Source organism: Thamnophis elegans, chromosome Z (assembly GCF_009769535.1).
Source record: "Thamnophis elegans isolate rThaEle1 chromosome Z, rThaEle1.pri, whole genome shotgun sequence".
Lineage (NCBI taxonomy): Eukaryota > Metazoa > Chordata > Lepidosauria > Squamata > Colubridae > Thamnophis > Thamnophis elegans.
Window position 1 is genome coordinate 44,683,194 of NC_045558.1, and position 19,273 is coordinate 44,702,466.

The window sequence follows — 19,273 nt, forward strand, 5'->3', positions numbered from 1 at the left end:
GCAAAATAATCAACTAATGTAGATTAAAGCCCTACATGGAAAAAGATATGTCAGCTGTTCAAGCATACTTTAGAAAAGGCATGGGAATATTAGAAATTATGGCTGATGCCTTCTGATAACTGAGAATACCAAACAGAAGTTACCATGTGGTTCAGATGATATGATTACCGAGTTTTTTTTATTGTGCCAATCATGTTAATCTGTGGAACATGTTAAGAAAAACACCTCACTGTTCTCATGTGAAATCCATATGTAAGCCAGAAAGCCACATTTTGGACAGAAAATGGCAAAACAGACTGATTCCAAATTGGCAAAGGAATGTTTTACTTTCTCCTTTACAAGCTGAATATATATTATGGGAAAACAGATTGCAAGATGATGAACATGATTTTAAAACTGGAGGAAGAAATATCAATAAGCTGCACTTGATGATGCTACCCTGATCGCCAGAAATGCAAATAATCTGCAAGCTCTGGTAATAAAAATCAAGAAACAAAGTGATAAAAATGTAACTAAATTTAAATATAAAGAACAAACTAATAACAAGTAAAAACAGCCTTAGAAGGAAAAAAAATATTGAAGGGGTACTTAGTATGTGCTTTTCCGATCAACTATTAAGAATAAAGGAATATGTAGTCATGAAATATGCCACAGATCAGATCTTGGCAGAATAACTATGAAAGGTTTGGAAAAGATATATCAATACCATGATATTCCTATTCCTACAAGACAAGAAATAATGCAGGCAATGGTATTACCTGTGATTATATGGAAGCAAAAGCTGAACTTTGAAAAGCCAAAATAGAAACAGTATTGGTCCTTTTGAAATTTGATGTTGGAGAAGACATCTGAGAATACTGTGGACAACCAAAAACAAATGGATCATCAAACATTTCAACCCAGAGTTCTTTTTTTTTTTTATTAAATGTTTTTTAGTTTTAGTTTAAAATGGGTACAGCATCTTTCTTAATATATCGATCAATTACAGATAAGTTTTGGTACTTCTCCTCCACAGTCAACCAACATAACTCATATTAACTCAAGCATTATTATATATCCATTTTCATTTAACTGCAATTATTATTTAGAAATATTGGTAGGAGTAATAATCTTAAACAATACCTACCCACACCGATGGGAGGGGAGAAAAAAAAAAAAAAAAAAAAAAAAAAAAAAAAAAAGGACAAATAGAAATTAAAAATTAAAATAAAGGATAGTAGATAATACAAAAAAAGACAAAAACGACAATCAGGAAAACAAAACAAAACACAGATGTCTATTATGAAAAAAGAAGAAGTATATCAACTGGTTACAACATGTTTTGGTGCTTCTCTTCCGTTAGCTCATATTAATTCAGATATCTTAACTCGAGTATTTACCATATCAACATCATTATACCTCCAGTTTTAATTATTATGGTTATTTAAACATCCTTCATCCTTAGCTAGGCTAAGGAATTAGCCCATAACACATGCTGGCAGTTCATTTACTTATTTGTAAAATCCTCTATTATCATCAAATCCTCATATCCTATTTTAGCTAAACATCCATAATATTCAATTATATCATATATCATAACATTTTCCCAGTATTGATTAACATTTGATTGTATGAATTTTATTTAGTTTTTTAATAGTGCTAATTATTATAGTTAATACTCTTTATGTATAATCTAAAGGTGTTTTCTCATATCCAATTGTTAGTTATCATATCAACTCCACATTATATACATTACTATCAGTATCAATTATTATTCAGCAGTATCTGTTACAAGAAAAAGCAATTAGGTTTAACTAGTTTTCAATTGTATTCATCAATCTATCAGCCAGTTCCAAATTATATATATTGCTATCCATATCAGTCATTATTCAGCTATATCTATTACAAATTGAAGTAATCCGATCTAGCTAATTTTAGGTTGTATTGTCCCATCTGTCAGCCTGTGTCCCTCCAACAACGAGATTTCCTCCGTCCAATAGCCATTCGTTGGATAAATTTACCAAATGTTTCCATAAGCAAATCCAAACAAAAATATTTCGGCACCTTTGGATTCTGAATGTCGGTGATGAAATAATAATGTTGTCCTAGGCTTATAAAATTTCCCAAATTAACTTTAATTCTCAAGGGTGGATTTTCCATTCCTCCTGCACACTGTCTCTTTAAATGAGTCGTCTTTATAGCTTCCCCCCTCCTTTCTTCCTCTGAGATAGACCAGACACCATTTCTCACATTTTCCATTTGTGTTTCAGGAACATTTAAGCATTCAACGATCTCAGTTTTAACTTCATATTTTAGAATCAGTTGATCCAGTTTTCTTTCCAGTTTTTGGTAAGAATCAAAGAGTCCTCTACACACAGAGAAAAGAGTCTGAAATGAAATCTTAGAGGTATTTTGGGATGCCATGATGTGTCGTAGTTAAAAATTAGAAGTTCTTTTTTTTCCCCCACAGGCTTCAAAGCATTTTTTTTTTGTCTCTTACAGGCTGTCAATCTTATCTAGTTGTAAACAGAACTAGGTAGTAAAGTAATAAAAATGTCGAATCGTGACGGGCTAATTAGTAGGAGATAAGTTTTACGATCCACTTAGGGAGATTCAGAGGGGGAGGATGTCGCGGAGTTTCTTGAAGCATTTAAGAAGTAAAGTAACCACCAGTCATAAATCCATTAGAAAGAGCCAATTCGCCGCTAAATCTTCCTGTTCTTTGGATTCAGTTAGCTTAATTTTTTAACATGAACAGTCTCTCTTGGATAATAAAATCAGCTTACCAGATGACATCACTTCTTCCATTCTTAGGGGCAACCTGCAGTTTCAGTTAGCACGCAGCTAATCCAAAAAGGAATTGGCACGAGGAGTTAATACCCCCCCCCCAGAGATTTGCGGATATCTCTGGGGTCCTGGGTCCCTCCCCACCTTCACTGTCGTCTCCGGGACAGCTAGAGTTCAAAGAACCCGTCCAAAAATCCTTTGGTATAGAGGAATTTCAGGAGTAGCCTGAAACTCCATCTTCTCACTGCTAAGCCCCGCCTTCTTCTCCATTTCAACCCAGAGTTCTTACTTGAGGTCCAAATGACCACACTCAAATTATCCTAATTCAGATATATTATGTGAAGACTGCAAAAGGCTCCAATGCTGGGAAAGATGAAAAAAGAGAGTTCAGGAGCACAGACCTGGTTATAGTAGTGATGGGTGCACCAATTGAAGATCTGAAGGATTAGATTAGGTTCAGATCACTGACAAAATCTCCATGTGGTCTTTAAGAGTTGACACCATCATGACAGTACATAATCAAACACCCTTAATTATTATGGATTGAAAAAGTTGTTCTTTTACAAATAATAATGAGAAACACAAAAAAATTAATGACCCACATCCAGTTTGTACACTAGCATTCCTCAATCTTGAGATCTCTAGATAACTTTGGGATTGTTATTCCAAAATTCCTAGCAATAACTAGAAGCTATTGCTTCTAAAAGCAATAGTTTATATGCCGATAGCAAGCATCTCATATAAATTGAACAAGTATTAAAATATATATATTCAGCTGCAGTTCCATGCAAACTATATAAACTGAATTTAAGTTACTTGTTTCATGGAACATATTGGCTTATTTGCCTTTTGTGCATTATTGCCACAAATATCATGTATCTCTTTTTATGTACATCTGTTTGTCATTTCTTTTCATACTAGAAATTGTGACATTTTTCCTGGGTAGTTTAGGAAAGATCAATTTTATGTTAATAACTGTTCTCAGATCATTGTGGAATCTTTTGCAATTTTTCTCTATAACAACTGTCCAAATTCAGCAAAAATAGCCTTTAAATACATTTTAAACGTTTCCTACATTTGAATCATATGTATGGCCAAAGTCCTTTATCTAACTGACATATGCAATCCAGTGCACTGTATTGTAACTTTCTATCCTATCTTACTTTTCTTCCAGACATTTATCAAGATATGCTTGTGCTTGCCATGCATCTATATCTTTATTTCTTGCTGTAACATATTTTAAGGGACAGTGATCAAAAGTGCAGAACTTGCATCAAGAAATACTATAAGAAATCTGTATTCCATTCTCACAGTTATGAAGTTGTTAACCTCAGCATACAGTATAATTAAGTTGCATGAGTAAAGAAATATCACTATACATTTTTCAACCAACTTATATACCATTTACTTTCAACAAATGAGAAGAACAAATTACTAAACAAGGTCTAAATCCAGTCAGTTTAAAATAGATAAAGAATATTAATTGCATTACACTTTTCATCAGATATACAAAAGTAAAAAAAGCTGAGACATATTGAACTAAGGATTCTCATAACTTCTCTGGGACCACAAAATTTTTGGTGATTAAAAATGGTTATGAGGCTAATAAAAGTAGTGAAAATAAAGCAGAAGTGTCATCTCAAATCTCTGTGCAATTTGCCTGACAAACCCATCATAAATTTGCACAGGCAAAGCTCTAAGCAAAGCCCAGAGTTGTAATATGAACTGAAGCCGATTATCTAGACTCCTTTCAGTCTGGATTCAGGCCTGTTTACAGCACGGAAACCGCTTTGGTCGCACTGACCGATGATCTCTGGAGAGCCAGGGATGGAAGTCATTCCTCCATCCTAGTGCTTCTTGACCTCTCAGCGGCCTTCAATACCATCGACCATGGTATCCTTCTGCGACGGTTGCGAGAGGTGGGGGTGGGAGGCACCGTTTTTCGGTGGTTCTCCTCCTACCTCTCAGACAGGTCGCAGTCGGTGTTAGTTAGGGGGGAGAGGTCGACCCCTAGGCCCCTGAAATATGGGGTTCCTCAGGGTTCGGTCCTGTCCCCCCTTCGGTTTAATATCTACATGAAGCCACTGGGTGAGATCATTCGACGGCACGGGATAAAGTACCATCAATATGCGGACGATACACAGCTGTATCTGTCCGCCCCGTGCCAACTCAGTGAAGCGGTTGACATGATGTGCCAGTGCCTGGAGGCTGTTAGGGTCTGGATGGGGGTTAACAAGCTTGTACTCAATCCAGACAAGACTGAGTGGCTGTTGTGTTTCCCTCCCAAGAATTTGGTCAATATTCCATCAATCAGTCTGGGGGGTGAAAATTTACGCCCCTCAGATAGGGCTCGCAACTTGGGGGTCCTCCTGGACCCACAGCTGACTTTAGAACACCATTTGTCGGCTGTGACCAGGAGGGCATTTTCCCAGGTTTGCCTGGTGCACCAGTTGCGTCCCTACCTGGACCGGGAGGCGCTCGCAACAGTCACTCACGCCCTCGTGACCTCAAGACTGGACTACTGCAATGCGCATGCATTGCAGTAGTCAGCCCTTGAAGAGTATTCGGAGACTTCAACTCATCCAGAATGCAGCCGCGCGAGCGATTGTGGGTGCACCTCGGTACACCCACGTTACACCTATCCTCCGCGAGCTGCACTGGCTACCGATCAGTCTCCGGATACGCTTCAAAGTGCTAGTCGTAACTTATAAAGCCCTTCATGGTATCAGATCTGGGTACTTGAGAGACCGCCTGCTGCCAATTACCTCCCAAAGACCCATTAGATCACACAGGGTTGGCCTCCTCCGGGTTCCGTCTACTAGCCAATGCCTCCTGGCTACTACCTGGGGGAGGGCCTTCTCTGTGGCAGCTCCGGCCCTCTGGAACGAACTCCCCGCAGGGATTCGGACCCTCACCTCTCTCCATGCCTTCCGAAAAGCCGTCAAAACCTGGCTTTGCCGGCAGGCCTGGGGTTGATGAGTTCCCTCCCCTCTCGACTTGTATGGTTGCGTGATTCTTGCTTATTTTAATTATCTGTATTCTGTTTTATGTTCCCCCTTTTCCCTTTTTGAATTGTTCGCCGCCCTGAGTCCTTCCCGGAGAAGGGTGGCATACAAATAATAAAATTCAATTCAATTCAATTCAATAGTGTTCCTCTTTTTGATTCAAGTGCTGCTGCTGACTTGGACGGAATGGATTTTACATTTGCATGCCATATCTTTGGAGAGGTCTCATGGAGAGGCGGGCGAGCCCCTTGTCCTTAGCTGCATGGCTTCTCCCCCCTCCCCAATTTCTCTTCTGCTTTAGTGCACCCTGGACCTCCATTACCCTCCAAGGAGGAAGGTCAGGTTAATGGGAATGGGAGATCTGGAACAAATCTGGAAAAAACAGACCCTTCCTTCTGTGCCGGATAATCACAAGCCAGCCCAGGGAGCAGCCAGCAAAGATTCAGCCCTTGAGTGACTGCTGTCCCTTTTCCTCCTTCTCCTTCCTTCTGAGGTGAGGGATGAAAAGCATCATCATTTCTAGCTGCTGTCCCACTGCCTATCTTTGCTTGCAGAGTGTGTGGCAGAGCTGGAGGACCAGGTTGGATGGCAAGGCCAAGCATATAGTGGCCACTGCATGGTGCCACTCCTGCCCTGCCATCTGCTTCCTTGCCTCGCGGCAGTAGCACCAGCAATAAGCAGAGGCAGAGGTGGGTGTGGGAGGCAAGCGATCCAGCCTGCCAGATGGCTGTCTGTTTCGTCGCAGCTGCAGGCAAGCCACATGGTGCATCCGGTAGACCAGATTGCTGTCCTCCCCCACCCCATCCTACCTCTGCCAGTGCTGTTATGAAGTGAGGTGTGGTGGGGCAGGGTGGCGCCATAACACAGCTTCTGCATTCTAGGCCCCTGCTGTCCAACCTGGTCTTCCAGCTCTGTCGCACAGTCCACAAAGACAGATAGTGGTACGGATCATGTACCTCCCCCCACCCTGTGCAGGCTGCAGCTGCTTCCAGACACCATCTGGCCCTGTGGACTCTCCATCTTCAATGCTGGTCATGCCCACTGCCCTATCCCCGCAGATTACGCATTGAACTAGGGCTTATTTTGGGCATAGGGCTTTAAAAATCATACTAGGTTTATTTTTGGGATAGATTGTATTTTCAGGGAAACATGGTAGGTGGTCTTCACTCTACCTCCCCTTTCCTTGCTCTCTGCAATCCACTTATCCAACTCTTTAGCAGTCATATTGATATATTTCTTCTCATTCTGTTCCTTTGTCATCATTTAGTTTATTGTTCTATTATTTTGTTTCTGTTTACATTTCCTCCTCTTTATTCTTGTAAGCTGTTTAGAGTAGTCCCATAGTGAGATAAATGGTAAATAAATGTAACAAAAAAATAAAACCCTTGGAGTGTCAGTACAGAAATGTACATGTTAATGAAAGGTAGTATTTTTACCATTATTTTAAATTACTAACCTTTCAAAATAGGTGTTTTTTATTATATAGTAAAGGAATATTTAAAGAGAACGTAAGTAAAAGTAAATCTAAGTTAACTTCTGTTTCAACAAATGTTAGCTACAATCCAAAAAGTGAAGTGAATTACAATACAATACTATAACTCATTAGGGTTAAGGATCAGAAAAAAAATATTTAAAAACCATTTAATCTAAGACATTAATCATTCTTACTATGTATAATTTTGACAGTTAACACTTGATATTAAATCTGTTGTAATTTGATATTTTAGTGGTTTTTTAAAATTCTGGAATATAGGTCTGTGTGTGAGGGGGAGAGGGGGAGAAAGAGATAGGGAGAAAGAATGTTTAGAAAGCAAAAGATTAGAAGAATTTAATATATATTTTGCCATATGATAATCTTGTCTTTTCTATGACAATTTATATTAATACATGAATCCTGGCTGTGATTTCTGTTGTAATAGGTAAATACTTGGTATTTATATTTTGTAGCCATTTTGAGTGTTGTTCAAACAAAAACAAAGGTCAGCATTTTTTACAGGAGCAAATTATTGAATGAACTTCACTTACTCTAGCACAGACATGTCAAATTCAGGGCCCTTGGGCCAGATCCAGCCTCAATATGGTTAGATCTGGCCCATGGGACCAGCATGGAGACAGCAAAGGGCCAACCCCCCACTGCTTTGGCCCCATCCCATCCCATCCCATCCCAAACTGGCCAGATGCTCCCCTGGGTGCATACACAGGAGCTGGTAAGCACCTGGGTGCTGGTGTCTAGGTGAAAGGGAAGCGCTTGCTGATTGAGTTCTGGCTGGGTGGTCACTACAAAGCATCTGGAAGCCCAGCAGAAGTAGCATGTCCATCACCAGCACCTTTTCCTCCTCCATGGCTCCGCAGCCCATAAGCACTTCCCTTTCATTGGGTGGCCCCACCCTGTCTCCTGTCCCCACATGGGTAAGCCACAGCCATCAACAGTCCTTCCCCCCTTCCTGGATGTGGAGGGAAGAAGAGAGGCAGAGAAGGAGGGGGGAGGCAGTGGATGGGAAAGAAAAGAAGAGAGGGAGGAAGGAAATGGGAATGAGAAGGGAGGCAGGGAAGGAGGGAGGAAAAAAGGAAGAAGTGAGGGAGAAAGATTGGAATGACAGGGAGGGTCTGAGGGAAGTCCTGCCTTAGCACGGCCACTCTGCTGCTCTCTTGTCATCCCCTTGTTCCATCCTCCTGGCCTCTCCTGATGCTCTCCCATCATATCACTGAGGATGTTTTGCTTACAAAGCCATGTCTCCTAACATGGAGAGGGACTGGGCCTCCCTCTGAACCACAAATTTTGCCCTGCGCACCCAGCATTATCAACCTGGCCAAGGAAAGTGAGCACCATAGCAGCAGCCTTGAGGAGGACGTAAGCCTGGCTAGACACTTCCTTGGGAAATTGAGTCTGGGCTGTGGGATCTTGGTGCCCTGGGAACTTGAGGGCCAGGCTGGATACTTGCCCTCCACTACCCAGGACTCTGAACAGCCTGCAATATTTTGCAAGGGTTCTCTGCATGGCCTGAGAAGGACGGCGAGGCTCCTTTAGTGGATAAGACTTTGGGGCTCACCCAGGTTTCACCTTCTTCCGCTGGAAACCTCTAGATTCCCTGTTTCAGCCTTGCTTGGCCTGCCATAGGAAGCGGAGGACAACGTTGCTGCATGTGGAAGTGTGGAGGAGAAAGTTTGCATGAAGCAATTTCGACAGTCCATCTTCTGCCTCAATAGATCTCTGGAAAGAATGGGGGATGGCAGGAAAGGCTGACCCAACAAGTCTGCATCCTTATCACATGATTACAAATGGGGATTCCTTTTCAAGAAGGACCATCCTTCCTTATGCAGGACCGGGGAACACTGCTCCCTTGCCTCCTCCTCTTATACTACTTTGTGCAAACTTTCTCCTTCGCGCTTCCAGACATAGTAGTGTTATCCTCCACCTCCTGCTTTGCTGGGAGGGAGCAAGGGGCAAGGAAATGCCAATGATATCTAGGATTGGGGAAAATCTCCTTTGGCATACTGTGCGCGCGCACGCCCACACACACACACACACACACACACACACACAAAAATCACTCGAAGCTTGGAGTCTTTTATCCACATCTGAACTTGCAAATTGTCAATCATGTCTGGGTTTGGGGAGAAGGTCCTCTCCTTCCCTAAACTTAGAATGTGGTGTGTGTGCGCATGCGCGCGCATGCACTTGGCTGCCAGCAGTTTGGGGAGACCACAAGCTTGTGGGGAACTGAATTGTCCCCATATTGACTTAGCCAGTGTGACTTGTTCGGTCCCAAGTCAGCTAAACCCAGTGAGTGGTATCAAGCCAACCATGCCAACCCAGCCACGACAACCTGGCAGTGACCAGCCTGCCATGCTGACCCAGCGATGTCCACCTGGCTGCAGTGAGTCGTCATAGTCTTACATGCAACTGGCCCTTTGAGGACAACTATAATGCTGATGTGGCCCTCAATGAAATGGAGTTTGACACCGCTGGTCTAGCACATGCCTAGTTAAATCTCAACTGTGTTTCTGTGATATGAACACAGTAACTCAAAAAACATTGTCTTTACATAATGTATATTTGGACTAAACATTGTGGGGGACTTGGTAGACTCTGAGTTTGGTTGTTTTCTTGCAGATGTTTCATTACCAAACTAGGTAACATCATCAATGCTAGTAAGGAGTGGAGTTTGCTCTCATTTTATAGATTAGTGACTTGACCTATCCATATCCAATGTTGATGAGAGTGATCTTGGTGGTTCATTGATTGGGCTATTGTTTACTTTTAGCTTATTTTGTAGTTCCTTGATTAGGGTAATATTGGCTTTTGATTGTTGGTCTAATGTTAATATTGGTGTTAATCTCTTCTCATCTGGGCATTGTTTGTTGATGAGGAAGTGTTTTCTTCTTTTTGTTTCCTTTTTAGGGTTTTGATTATCTTTGACTATCTGAATAGTATATATGTTGTTTCTATGTGACCGTTGATGACTAGATTTCCAGGAATTCTGTAGCATTTTTGGATTTTGTTTTGTCCGGGATGTTGTTTCCTAGCTGAAACTATGATTAAGTTTGTTCATGTTGTGAAACTAAGGAGTTTTTATGATGTCTTCTGACTGCAAGTTGGTTTTCATAGATGTGCTCTGCTAATTTATCTCACATAATAGCTATCCTTACACTGTATGTTGTAGTTGATTCCTGGGTTCCCCCCGCTGAACTGCTGGCTCTTTTGATTTACTTAGGATGTTTTGGAGGGCTTTATATGGTTTGTGTGCTATGGTGATACCATCTGGTTGTAATAGTCTGTTGGTAGTTTCTGGGATATTTTTAATGTATAGCAGTATTAGGGGAGGTGGTATTCAGCAGGTTCTGACCAGTTCTGGAGAACCAGTAGCGGAAATTTTGAGTAGTTCTGAGAACTGGTAAATACCACTTCTGATTGGCCCCGCCCTCATCTATTCTCTACCTCCTGAGTCCCAGTTGATCGGGAGGAAATGGGGATTTTGCAGTAACTTTCCCTTGAAGTGGGGAGGGAATGGAGAGTTTACAGTATCCTTCCTCTGCCATGCCCACCAAGCCATGCCCACCAAGCCATGTCACGCACACCAAGCTACGCCCACAGAACTGGTAGTAAAAAAAATTTAATTTTACCACTGAGTATTACCCTGGTCACAGCTTATTTGGTTGGGCTATATTGCGTTAAATGGTCAGATACTTTGTTATAAAGTTGTATGGACATCTATTTTATTGAGAGATGTTGTATAAATGATCTGTTTTCTTTTTCTGATATTCAAGAAACATCGGCTTTACATGAAGTAAGATATTAAAAGGATCTTAAGTGGATAGCTATCAAACATAAATGGTTTAGATGGCATATTTTCTTTTAGACTGGATTAAATAAGATCATTTTAACAGGCTTCTTCTAACGCTGACCTGTAATTGAATATAGTGAATAGAGAAATATGAAAACCTTTTGAATATCTTTGTTTTTTTAATCTTTAAAAAACTTTTAGCAAAATTATTGCCTCTACTCTGAATCAGAAATAGACTCATCCTCCACTAACATTTAGGAAATAATTGAAACAGTCATTACAGGGGAAAAAAAGTATATAATATCCAACATTACACATAAAAATTACTATACATTAACGTATTATTAGAAATAAAATAATACATAATTCCATTTGAAGTTTGAAGTGAATTCTGTTACAATGGTACGTTTAATGACAGATTACAAATCACTAGGCACTTATCTGTAAATAAAGTTCCAATTGTAAAATTAATTATCCTACGCAACAGATGGTCATCACTCATCTCATTGCCTTATGTCACCTTTCTCTACTTACTTGAATGCCTGCGTAACTACTAGTTTCTTCACATCTATTTCACCTGTCAGTTTATTCAGAAGAGAAGTGAGCATTTGTATATGTTTTCTGGTTAATAGTGAATAGTAAAAATGTGATGAGATTATCAAGATGAGTATTAAGGAGCCGAGGTGGCACAGTGGTTAGGGTGCAGTACTGCAGGCCACTTCAGCTGACTGTTATCTGCAGTTCAGCGGTTCAAATCTCACTGGTTCAAGGTTGACTCAGCCTTCCATCCTTCCGAGGTGGGTGAAATGAGGACCCAGACTGTGGGGGCAATTTGCTGACTCAATTTGCTAAAAATCTGTAAACCGCTTAGAGAGGGCTGAAAGCCCTATGAAGCGGTATATAAATCTAATAAATAAATAAATAAATAATAAACAAACAAACAAACAAATAAATAAATCTGCCATTAAATGCTAATTTTCAATAACCAGTTCCAAAAGAAAAAGCACATCCATTAAGGAAAATGCTGTTTTTCCCTTTGCAGAGTATTTCACAGAAAGCTTCTGAATTTTGTATGCCACCCAAAGTTATTACATGTGTTATACAGCATGAGTCCATAATCCCCAGGCTGCAGCCCATTACTGGGCCTTGAGCAGTTCAGAACTGGATTGCGGAAATGGTGGGCAAGTCCATTTGTGCATCTCCACTTGTGTAGGGAGCAGGCAAGCATATGCATATACACTCAATTTGTGTGAATGAAGAGGTACAGGTGCACAGTGTGCACACAAATAGAATTGTGTGCCACCTGTTTGCACAGAACCATCCCCACCCTCCAGCTGATCTGCAAAACCAGAAAGGTTGGAGAACTCTGTTATACAGCACTTTACAATCTGATAAGCAAATTAATAGATAAAATACATAGATAAGAGGTTAGTAACATGGCACCTTCCAAGATTTTGGCCATTTCAAACCATATATTTAAGTAATCTATCTTCAGTACTATTATGCATGATAAATTTTGAGTCTACAAATTGGCTATCTCTGGCTTAGAAGAAATTAGTTCTGCTGAAAATTTAGCAGAAAGTAATATCCATCCCTTGTTCCAGATTCATTGCTATAATGCAAATCATGGCAGCTAACCATTATATCTAAATCAGGTGTGAACAATGTGGACTCAATTTATTATTCTCTAATTTGTTGGTAGTAGCATTTCAACTACAACTTTTTTAAATCTATGGTATCATTTATTTATTTAGAGTTAAATAAATGTGCCATTTTCCCTTTGGGCAGTCAAGATGGTATGCATAATGCCCTCCCCTCTAATTTAATCATCACAAAAATAACTATTTGAAATAGATTAAGTTGATAAACTGTAACTGCCTAACAACAATCAATTAATTACATAACTGAATATATTTTTGAACCAGGTGCTTCTTTGGTCTGAGTCCAACTTTACAAACATTAATTTATATAGGCTGATGGAAAGCACATACATACATACATACATACATACATACATACATACACACACACACACACACACACACACACATACCCACCCACCCGACTGAAAATGAATTATGTAAAATAAATTATATTCATTTTATATAATTTCTGAAAAAATTAAATAATACAGGGACTAAGCCTCTATGTATTAAACATTTTACTCAATATTGATAGGGATATGCTCACTAAGAACTGTAACTTTGCTTTAATTCTGTTCTGTATTTTATTTCTATTTAAATGATCTTTATATAGAGAAATTAGAGCACAATATTTATAATATCTTTAATACAATATCTTACTTTTAATTAACATTATAAAATGCTGATATGTCTGAAACATTACATTATTTTATACTGAGAAAAAAAAACATTAGTAGCCATTTACCATGTATACAGGATGCAATCTGTATTCATTTATCATTCTTATGGTGTTTTATTTGCAAAATTTTTGCTATGAACACTAATAGTTAAGGAAGCCATCTGCACTGATTTGCCGGGGGGACATAGAATGAGCAAGGTGAATCTGTATGCTTCAACAGAACACAGCTGGCTAATGCTAGAATTTCTAACTTATATGCTAGGCTTCTTGCTTGCTTGCTAAAAAATAACAACAGAAAGAGGACCTTCCAGATAGTTTCCTGGACTTAAGAATAACAAATCAATTCCTGGTGCCAATCATACATCATTCCCCTTCAATCTATATTTTAATGACATGTTAAATGAAATCATGGTAGTGTGGGAAACCTTAAACCTCTAGTGTTTAATTTCATATAGGTAAGAGGTGCCTAAATGGACAACTGGAAATTGAGAATGAGAAGAAAAGTTGAAAAGTTAAGGATATATCAGAAAGAAAAATAAAAAATTAAGAAGGAAAAAAAGAGTCAGCTTTCATTACATATGAAATTGAACCTGCAAATCCCAAGTACACGACTCCAGCAGGCTATCCTGAGGAAATGTAACTCTTGCTGTAATATTTGTTGCAAGCATAGCATTTAAGTGACTAACAGTTAGTTAACCTGTTAGTTCATTATTAAATTGATAATCTAATGTCTAAGTTTGGAGCTGAGAGTTGTTAACATGCTCTCCCCCCCCCCCAAAAAAGGTGTAAAAGAATAAGCTTCTATGGTTCTATTTTCTATGATTTTATCATAGCCCAACAAATTATATTTGCAAACTCTTAAGTGCTGAACTCTGGAATATATGTAGAAATATGAGAGTAGAGGGGACACATATGATGGATGGAAATCACTGAAAGTTGCTTTTGATGTGTTTTAAATTTAACATTTTAACATTTTCTAAATTTAAAAATTAATCAAAACAAATACTTACAGCCCATAAATTTGTGGTGCAATCTCAAGTCTATTCAGATGCATGTAAAGTTCAGTGTCATGTTTCTTTAGCAAATGATCTTGGATCTGATTAACTTTTGCAACAATAGCTATTGATGGACCTAAATCTTGTGGTCTTGCAAATGGAATAGGGGTCATCACAGCATCTTTTTCCTATTAAAATGGATACAAACGAAAAAAATTAAATCAATTATTAACTGAGATGACCAAAAGAATTTACCAAAAGATTATCATGACTATGGAATCATAAATATATATCTCTTGCACTGAACATTCTACTAAAGTAGTGGTTCTCAACCTGTGGGTCGGGACCCCTTTGGGGTCGCCTAAGACCATCGGAAAACACATATTTTACACCAATTTTATGGTTGGGGTCACCACAACATGAGGAACTGTATTAAAGGGTCGCGGCATTGGGAAAGTTGAGAACCACTGGGAAAGAAAGGGAAAGAAAACTTTCCACTTATGATTCTAGATTTAAAAGTTGTAAGCAGTATTGTTAATTGTATTAATCTACAAAGACTACAATCCAAATATAATAAGTCAGCATCAAGAGGAGATTCTCCCCATCCCACCATAGAAATGCAGCTTGGAGATGCCATAATATCTAATTTAAAGTTCAAATGAATAGATAGGTTAGACTCCCCTCTGTGAGGTAGGGTATGTTTGATTAGCCTGTCCTAGGTAAATGATAGTCTTTGTGGGTTTCCAGAAGAGATTGGGGTTTTCCCAGTTTGGAAGAGGCTGTAGTTTAGCCAAAAAATGAGAAGAGGCTAGCCCCTGGATCAGATTCCTCATATGTAATCTTTTCCTGTGTGCCAATCTGGGCTGTTCCTTGGCTTTCCAAAATGCTCAAGATGATGTAATGCCAAAAGAGTAGCCCGAAGAACAGATGGAAGAAGTTGAAGACAGCTATTTTTCTGTCCTAATTATTCCTAATGATAATCATGCAATGATCTGTTTAAAGGAACTCATCACCTGCTAGTGAAGAACAAGTCACAGGAAGCTCTTGTTATATGTGTGAATTATGCGATTCAGATACTATTTAAAGTTTTAGTTATCACTTCAAAGCCCTTCGTGGCATAAGGCCTGGTTATGCCCATTCCTGGACCAAAAAGCCCTTCTCACAATTGCCTACAACCTAGTTACCTCTCATTTGGACTACTTAATGTAATTTAAATGCAATCACCCTTGAACAGTATCCTAAAGTTTCAGTTGATTTAAATTGCAGTGTGTCACATCTATTGGATCCTGATTTGTTTTTGGGTGCAACTCAAGAAGTTGGTCAACACCTTTAAAATCCTACATGACTTGGGGCCTTTGTAGGACTATCATTCCCTTGTTACATCTACCCAGTGCACCAGAATAGGAAGGCATAGCATGTTGTGGGTCCCATCTATTAAGGATATACATCTGATGGGACAACAACATAAATATATTAGGGATCGCTCTTTTCCAGTTATTTCTGCCCATTTGATGCAATTAGGAAGAATGGATGCACCAAGTCCCATCAATTAGGCAATATTTTCGGTTGAGATCCAGAAAAAAATGCCCTCTTTGCTACAGAACTTGCTTTTGAAATTATATCACAAAGTTCTTTCTGGCTAAAATCTGATGATGTTCAGAAAGCTGTTAAAAACCTGATTATTTTCCTAGTGTTTGGGGAGTAATGAGAAGTGAGGTCCTTGGGTGGGTTTTTTGGGTGGTGGTGGTTATATATTGATTTGGATTCCTTTTTTTTGCATTTTCAATTAATTGTAAGCCCCACAGAGTTGCTAAAAGTTGGGCATAAAGGAAAAACAACAACAGCAGTTTATATTGAAAATTACATTTTCAGCAAAGTTATCTGATTTGATCAGATAACTGATGTCTGTCTGAAAAACACTAATGTAGTTTTGTTTTAATGTGGTATAGTACACAGTAATAGAAAACTATAAAATTTGTTTACCATAAACGTTTTAAGTTGTCCAAGATTAAATCTTCAAATACATTGTTACAACATATTTTAAATGGCATATTTACTTCATTCAATATTAGACATCATTAATTCAAATATTTTTACAACAGGTACCTTTTGACTATCATGCTCATAGGTTGAAAACCAATGTTCCGCTGTTTTCATTAGATGGGTGAACATTGCACTGAAAGAGATTGTATTATTACATAAGAATAATTGTAATAATCAGAATCATAAATTTAAGAACGAATGAAAATGATTGAACATACTAGGCATCATGCTCCAGGTAGTCAGGATTCAAAAGAACATTCATCTCCTCACTGGAAAAAATACATTCATATTCATTTATTTCTGGAAATTTCCTTAAATAAATTATAACAGAAATGCAAGCTAAGTAAAACTAGCCTTTATCATTAAAATTATAATACCAGCTAAGACAAATGGAGCTTTTACTCTCTCTATAGATTAGTCTTTCTATAGATCAGGGGAAAAAACTCTAGTTATGTTGCCTGCAAAACAATGAAAGAACTATCTAATTATTTGAAATAACAAATTACTGAATGCCACAATATATTATTTCAATACATTTAACTGAAGAAGAGGCAGCTTGCTAGATCTTTGCACAGCAAGTAACCCAAAGCAGCAGACGGGGGGAGGGGAGCAATTGTGGTGAGCATGAGATATTTCAGTGGGCTGTAGAGGACTTGGGTGATCTTAAGCAGGTGGCCTGTTCCATCTCTAGCCCCCATCCCCACCCCGCAAGACCTTCCCCACCCTGAAATACTTCAAATGCACTTAACAAATTGTATCTTTGATTAGCAAATGCATGGGTGAAAGGCAGGAGTAATCACATTCAAGGTACGAGATTCATTCTCATGACTCATCAGGTTACGAATGGAATGGGCAGGCTCCATTACATTTGTAACTTGAGGACTACCTATGTTAAGTAGTTTCAACCGGTAAATCTTTTCAGATTGGGTCTAAAATCTTTCTGAGGATTGAAAAAAAGCACATGAAGTAATTCAGAAATTTATATATTTAGCTTATCTGGGAAATGTAGGTTTTCTTATGCATATAAGGTTTTAATATTAAGTGACATATTTTAAATATGTTTGCATTCATATGCTTACATTTATTTAAAATGAAATCCAAACAGCAATATATTAAGTTTGGATATGTTCTGACAGTTATGTTTAAGATTTAAACTAAAAAATGACATACATCAGCATTTATTATCTATCATATCTAACTACAACAGTAGAAGTAAGCAACGCAACTATTATATAGTTTCAGATTTCGGACAGTTCCATCTATGTTAAAATATGTTCCTCTGTGATTGCATCATTCTTCAAGTATAATAAGTTTTGGCAACTGACAAGTGCAATTGATACTACCTTTGGAGTTCCAAATGCATACTCTATTTTAGTAGCAATGTATTTTGTATGAAAAAAAATCTAGGGTGCCTACCTTGGTTGTGCTGCTTCACTTGCATGTAGAAAAGCTTGGTGGTCACAATGCAGAATAAAGACAATAGGTGCTAAAAGTTCATGCATGCCCTAGAATTAAAAAGAAAACTCTGGATTTTTTCTAGTGTATCAGCATTTACCAACTCTGTATTACCTAGCTCTTTTAATATAGATTACATTTTAATCCGTATTTACAGTATTCTCAAATGGAAAAATCACATTTTAAAATAGCAGAATATCAATGAGTTCGCCACTGAGCACTTACATTTAGCTCTATTTAAAACTCTTTTTGGTTTAAAAAATATTATTGTGAATAATAACAGCTCTACTATGAAGAAAGACTACAGCCACTGGGGATTTCATGGAAGATCAAGACTAGTACCAATCAATGATTACTAGTCCTAGTGTTAGTAGAGTGTCTCCTCAATGGTAGGCAGTATACATTTAATAACACTTATAAAGAATGATAACTGAAGAATCAACATCTATGCTGTGAGATAACTGAATCCACCTATTTGACCACTATATGTCACAGACTAATGGCCTATATAAGTATTTTACCTGATATTGTAGACCATGTCTTATGTTCTTACTCATGATTTTCAGTATTTACGTGAATGCACTAGGAAATGTTTTATGGAAGTGAGGAATGAAGATGATGGATCAGGTTTGTAGTTTGAAGGTGATCTTGCATTTCCAGTATGACCTTATAGCCAATGCACAGCACTGCCATTGAAAACAGTTTGGAACCCATAGTCCTACTATATAGTAAGTCAGGGGTGTCAAACTGGATTTCTTTAAGGGCTGGAAAACCATTGCAGGTCGGCAGGGGGGAGCAGGAGGGAGATGGGATGGATGCATCCTGCAAGTCAAAACGGGGTGTGCGGAGGCCCCACGAGGGCCCCATGCAGCCTGCTTTCAGCCCCCAGGAGCACTCTGCCGACCAAAAACAGAGGCACTGTGGGCTGGTCCTTTGATATTTCCAGTGCCAGATTTAAGCACCCCGCGGACCAGATGTGGGCCATGGGCCTTGAGTTTTACACCACTGTAGTAGGTTGTTTAAATGGAAGAAACATCTTTTCCCATATTCACCCTTGGTTCCAAAGTTCCTTTCAAAACTTAAAAGAGAGATTTTTTTTCAGTACTGGTAGTACTTCTGATCAATGAATTAAATGAATTAAAAGAGAAGTGTAAATTTGAAAAAAGGAAATAAAGTTAGAATTTCAGTTTCTTCAATTTAAAATTCTTGACACAATAGTCAGCACATAATGTTAGATTTTTTTAAAAAAAAGAGCTGTTGTAAATTTAAAGTTTTAATGATAGTTCCATTGGGCTTCTTTCTTATACTTCAACAGTTTGTATTGGAATAAAATGACATTATTGTACTATTCTTTCTTTCTTAATTTTAGAATCTTTTCAAATATTTTATGATATTTAGGGAA

The 19,273-nt window shown here is 38.5% G+C and overlaps 1 protein-coding gene across 1 annotated transcript in view; it reads right to left on the reverse strand.

The window, feature by feature from the left end:
- Positions 1–19,273, reverse strand: part of TBC1D5 (TBC1 domain family member 5) — a 379,115-nt gene that overhangs the window by 117,703 nt on the left and 242,139 nt on the right. Inside the window, exons 10-13 of the mRNA XM_032235839.1 lie at positions 17,833–17,921; positions 16,635–16,685; positions 16,480–16,549; positions 14,389–14,561 (exon numbers count right to left, since the gene is read on the reverse strand). Coding sequence (XP_032091730.1) covers positions 14,389–14,561; positions 16,480–16,549; positions 16,635–16,685; positions 17,833–17,921 — 383 coding nt within the window. The remainder of the gene's footprint in view (positions 1–14,388; positions 14,562–16,479; positions 16,550–16,634; positions 16,686–17,832; positions 17,922–19,273) is intronic.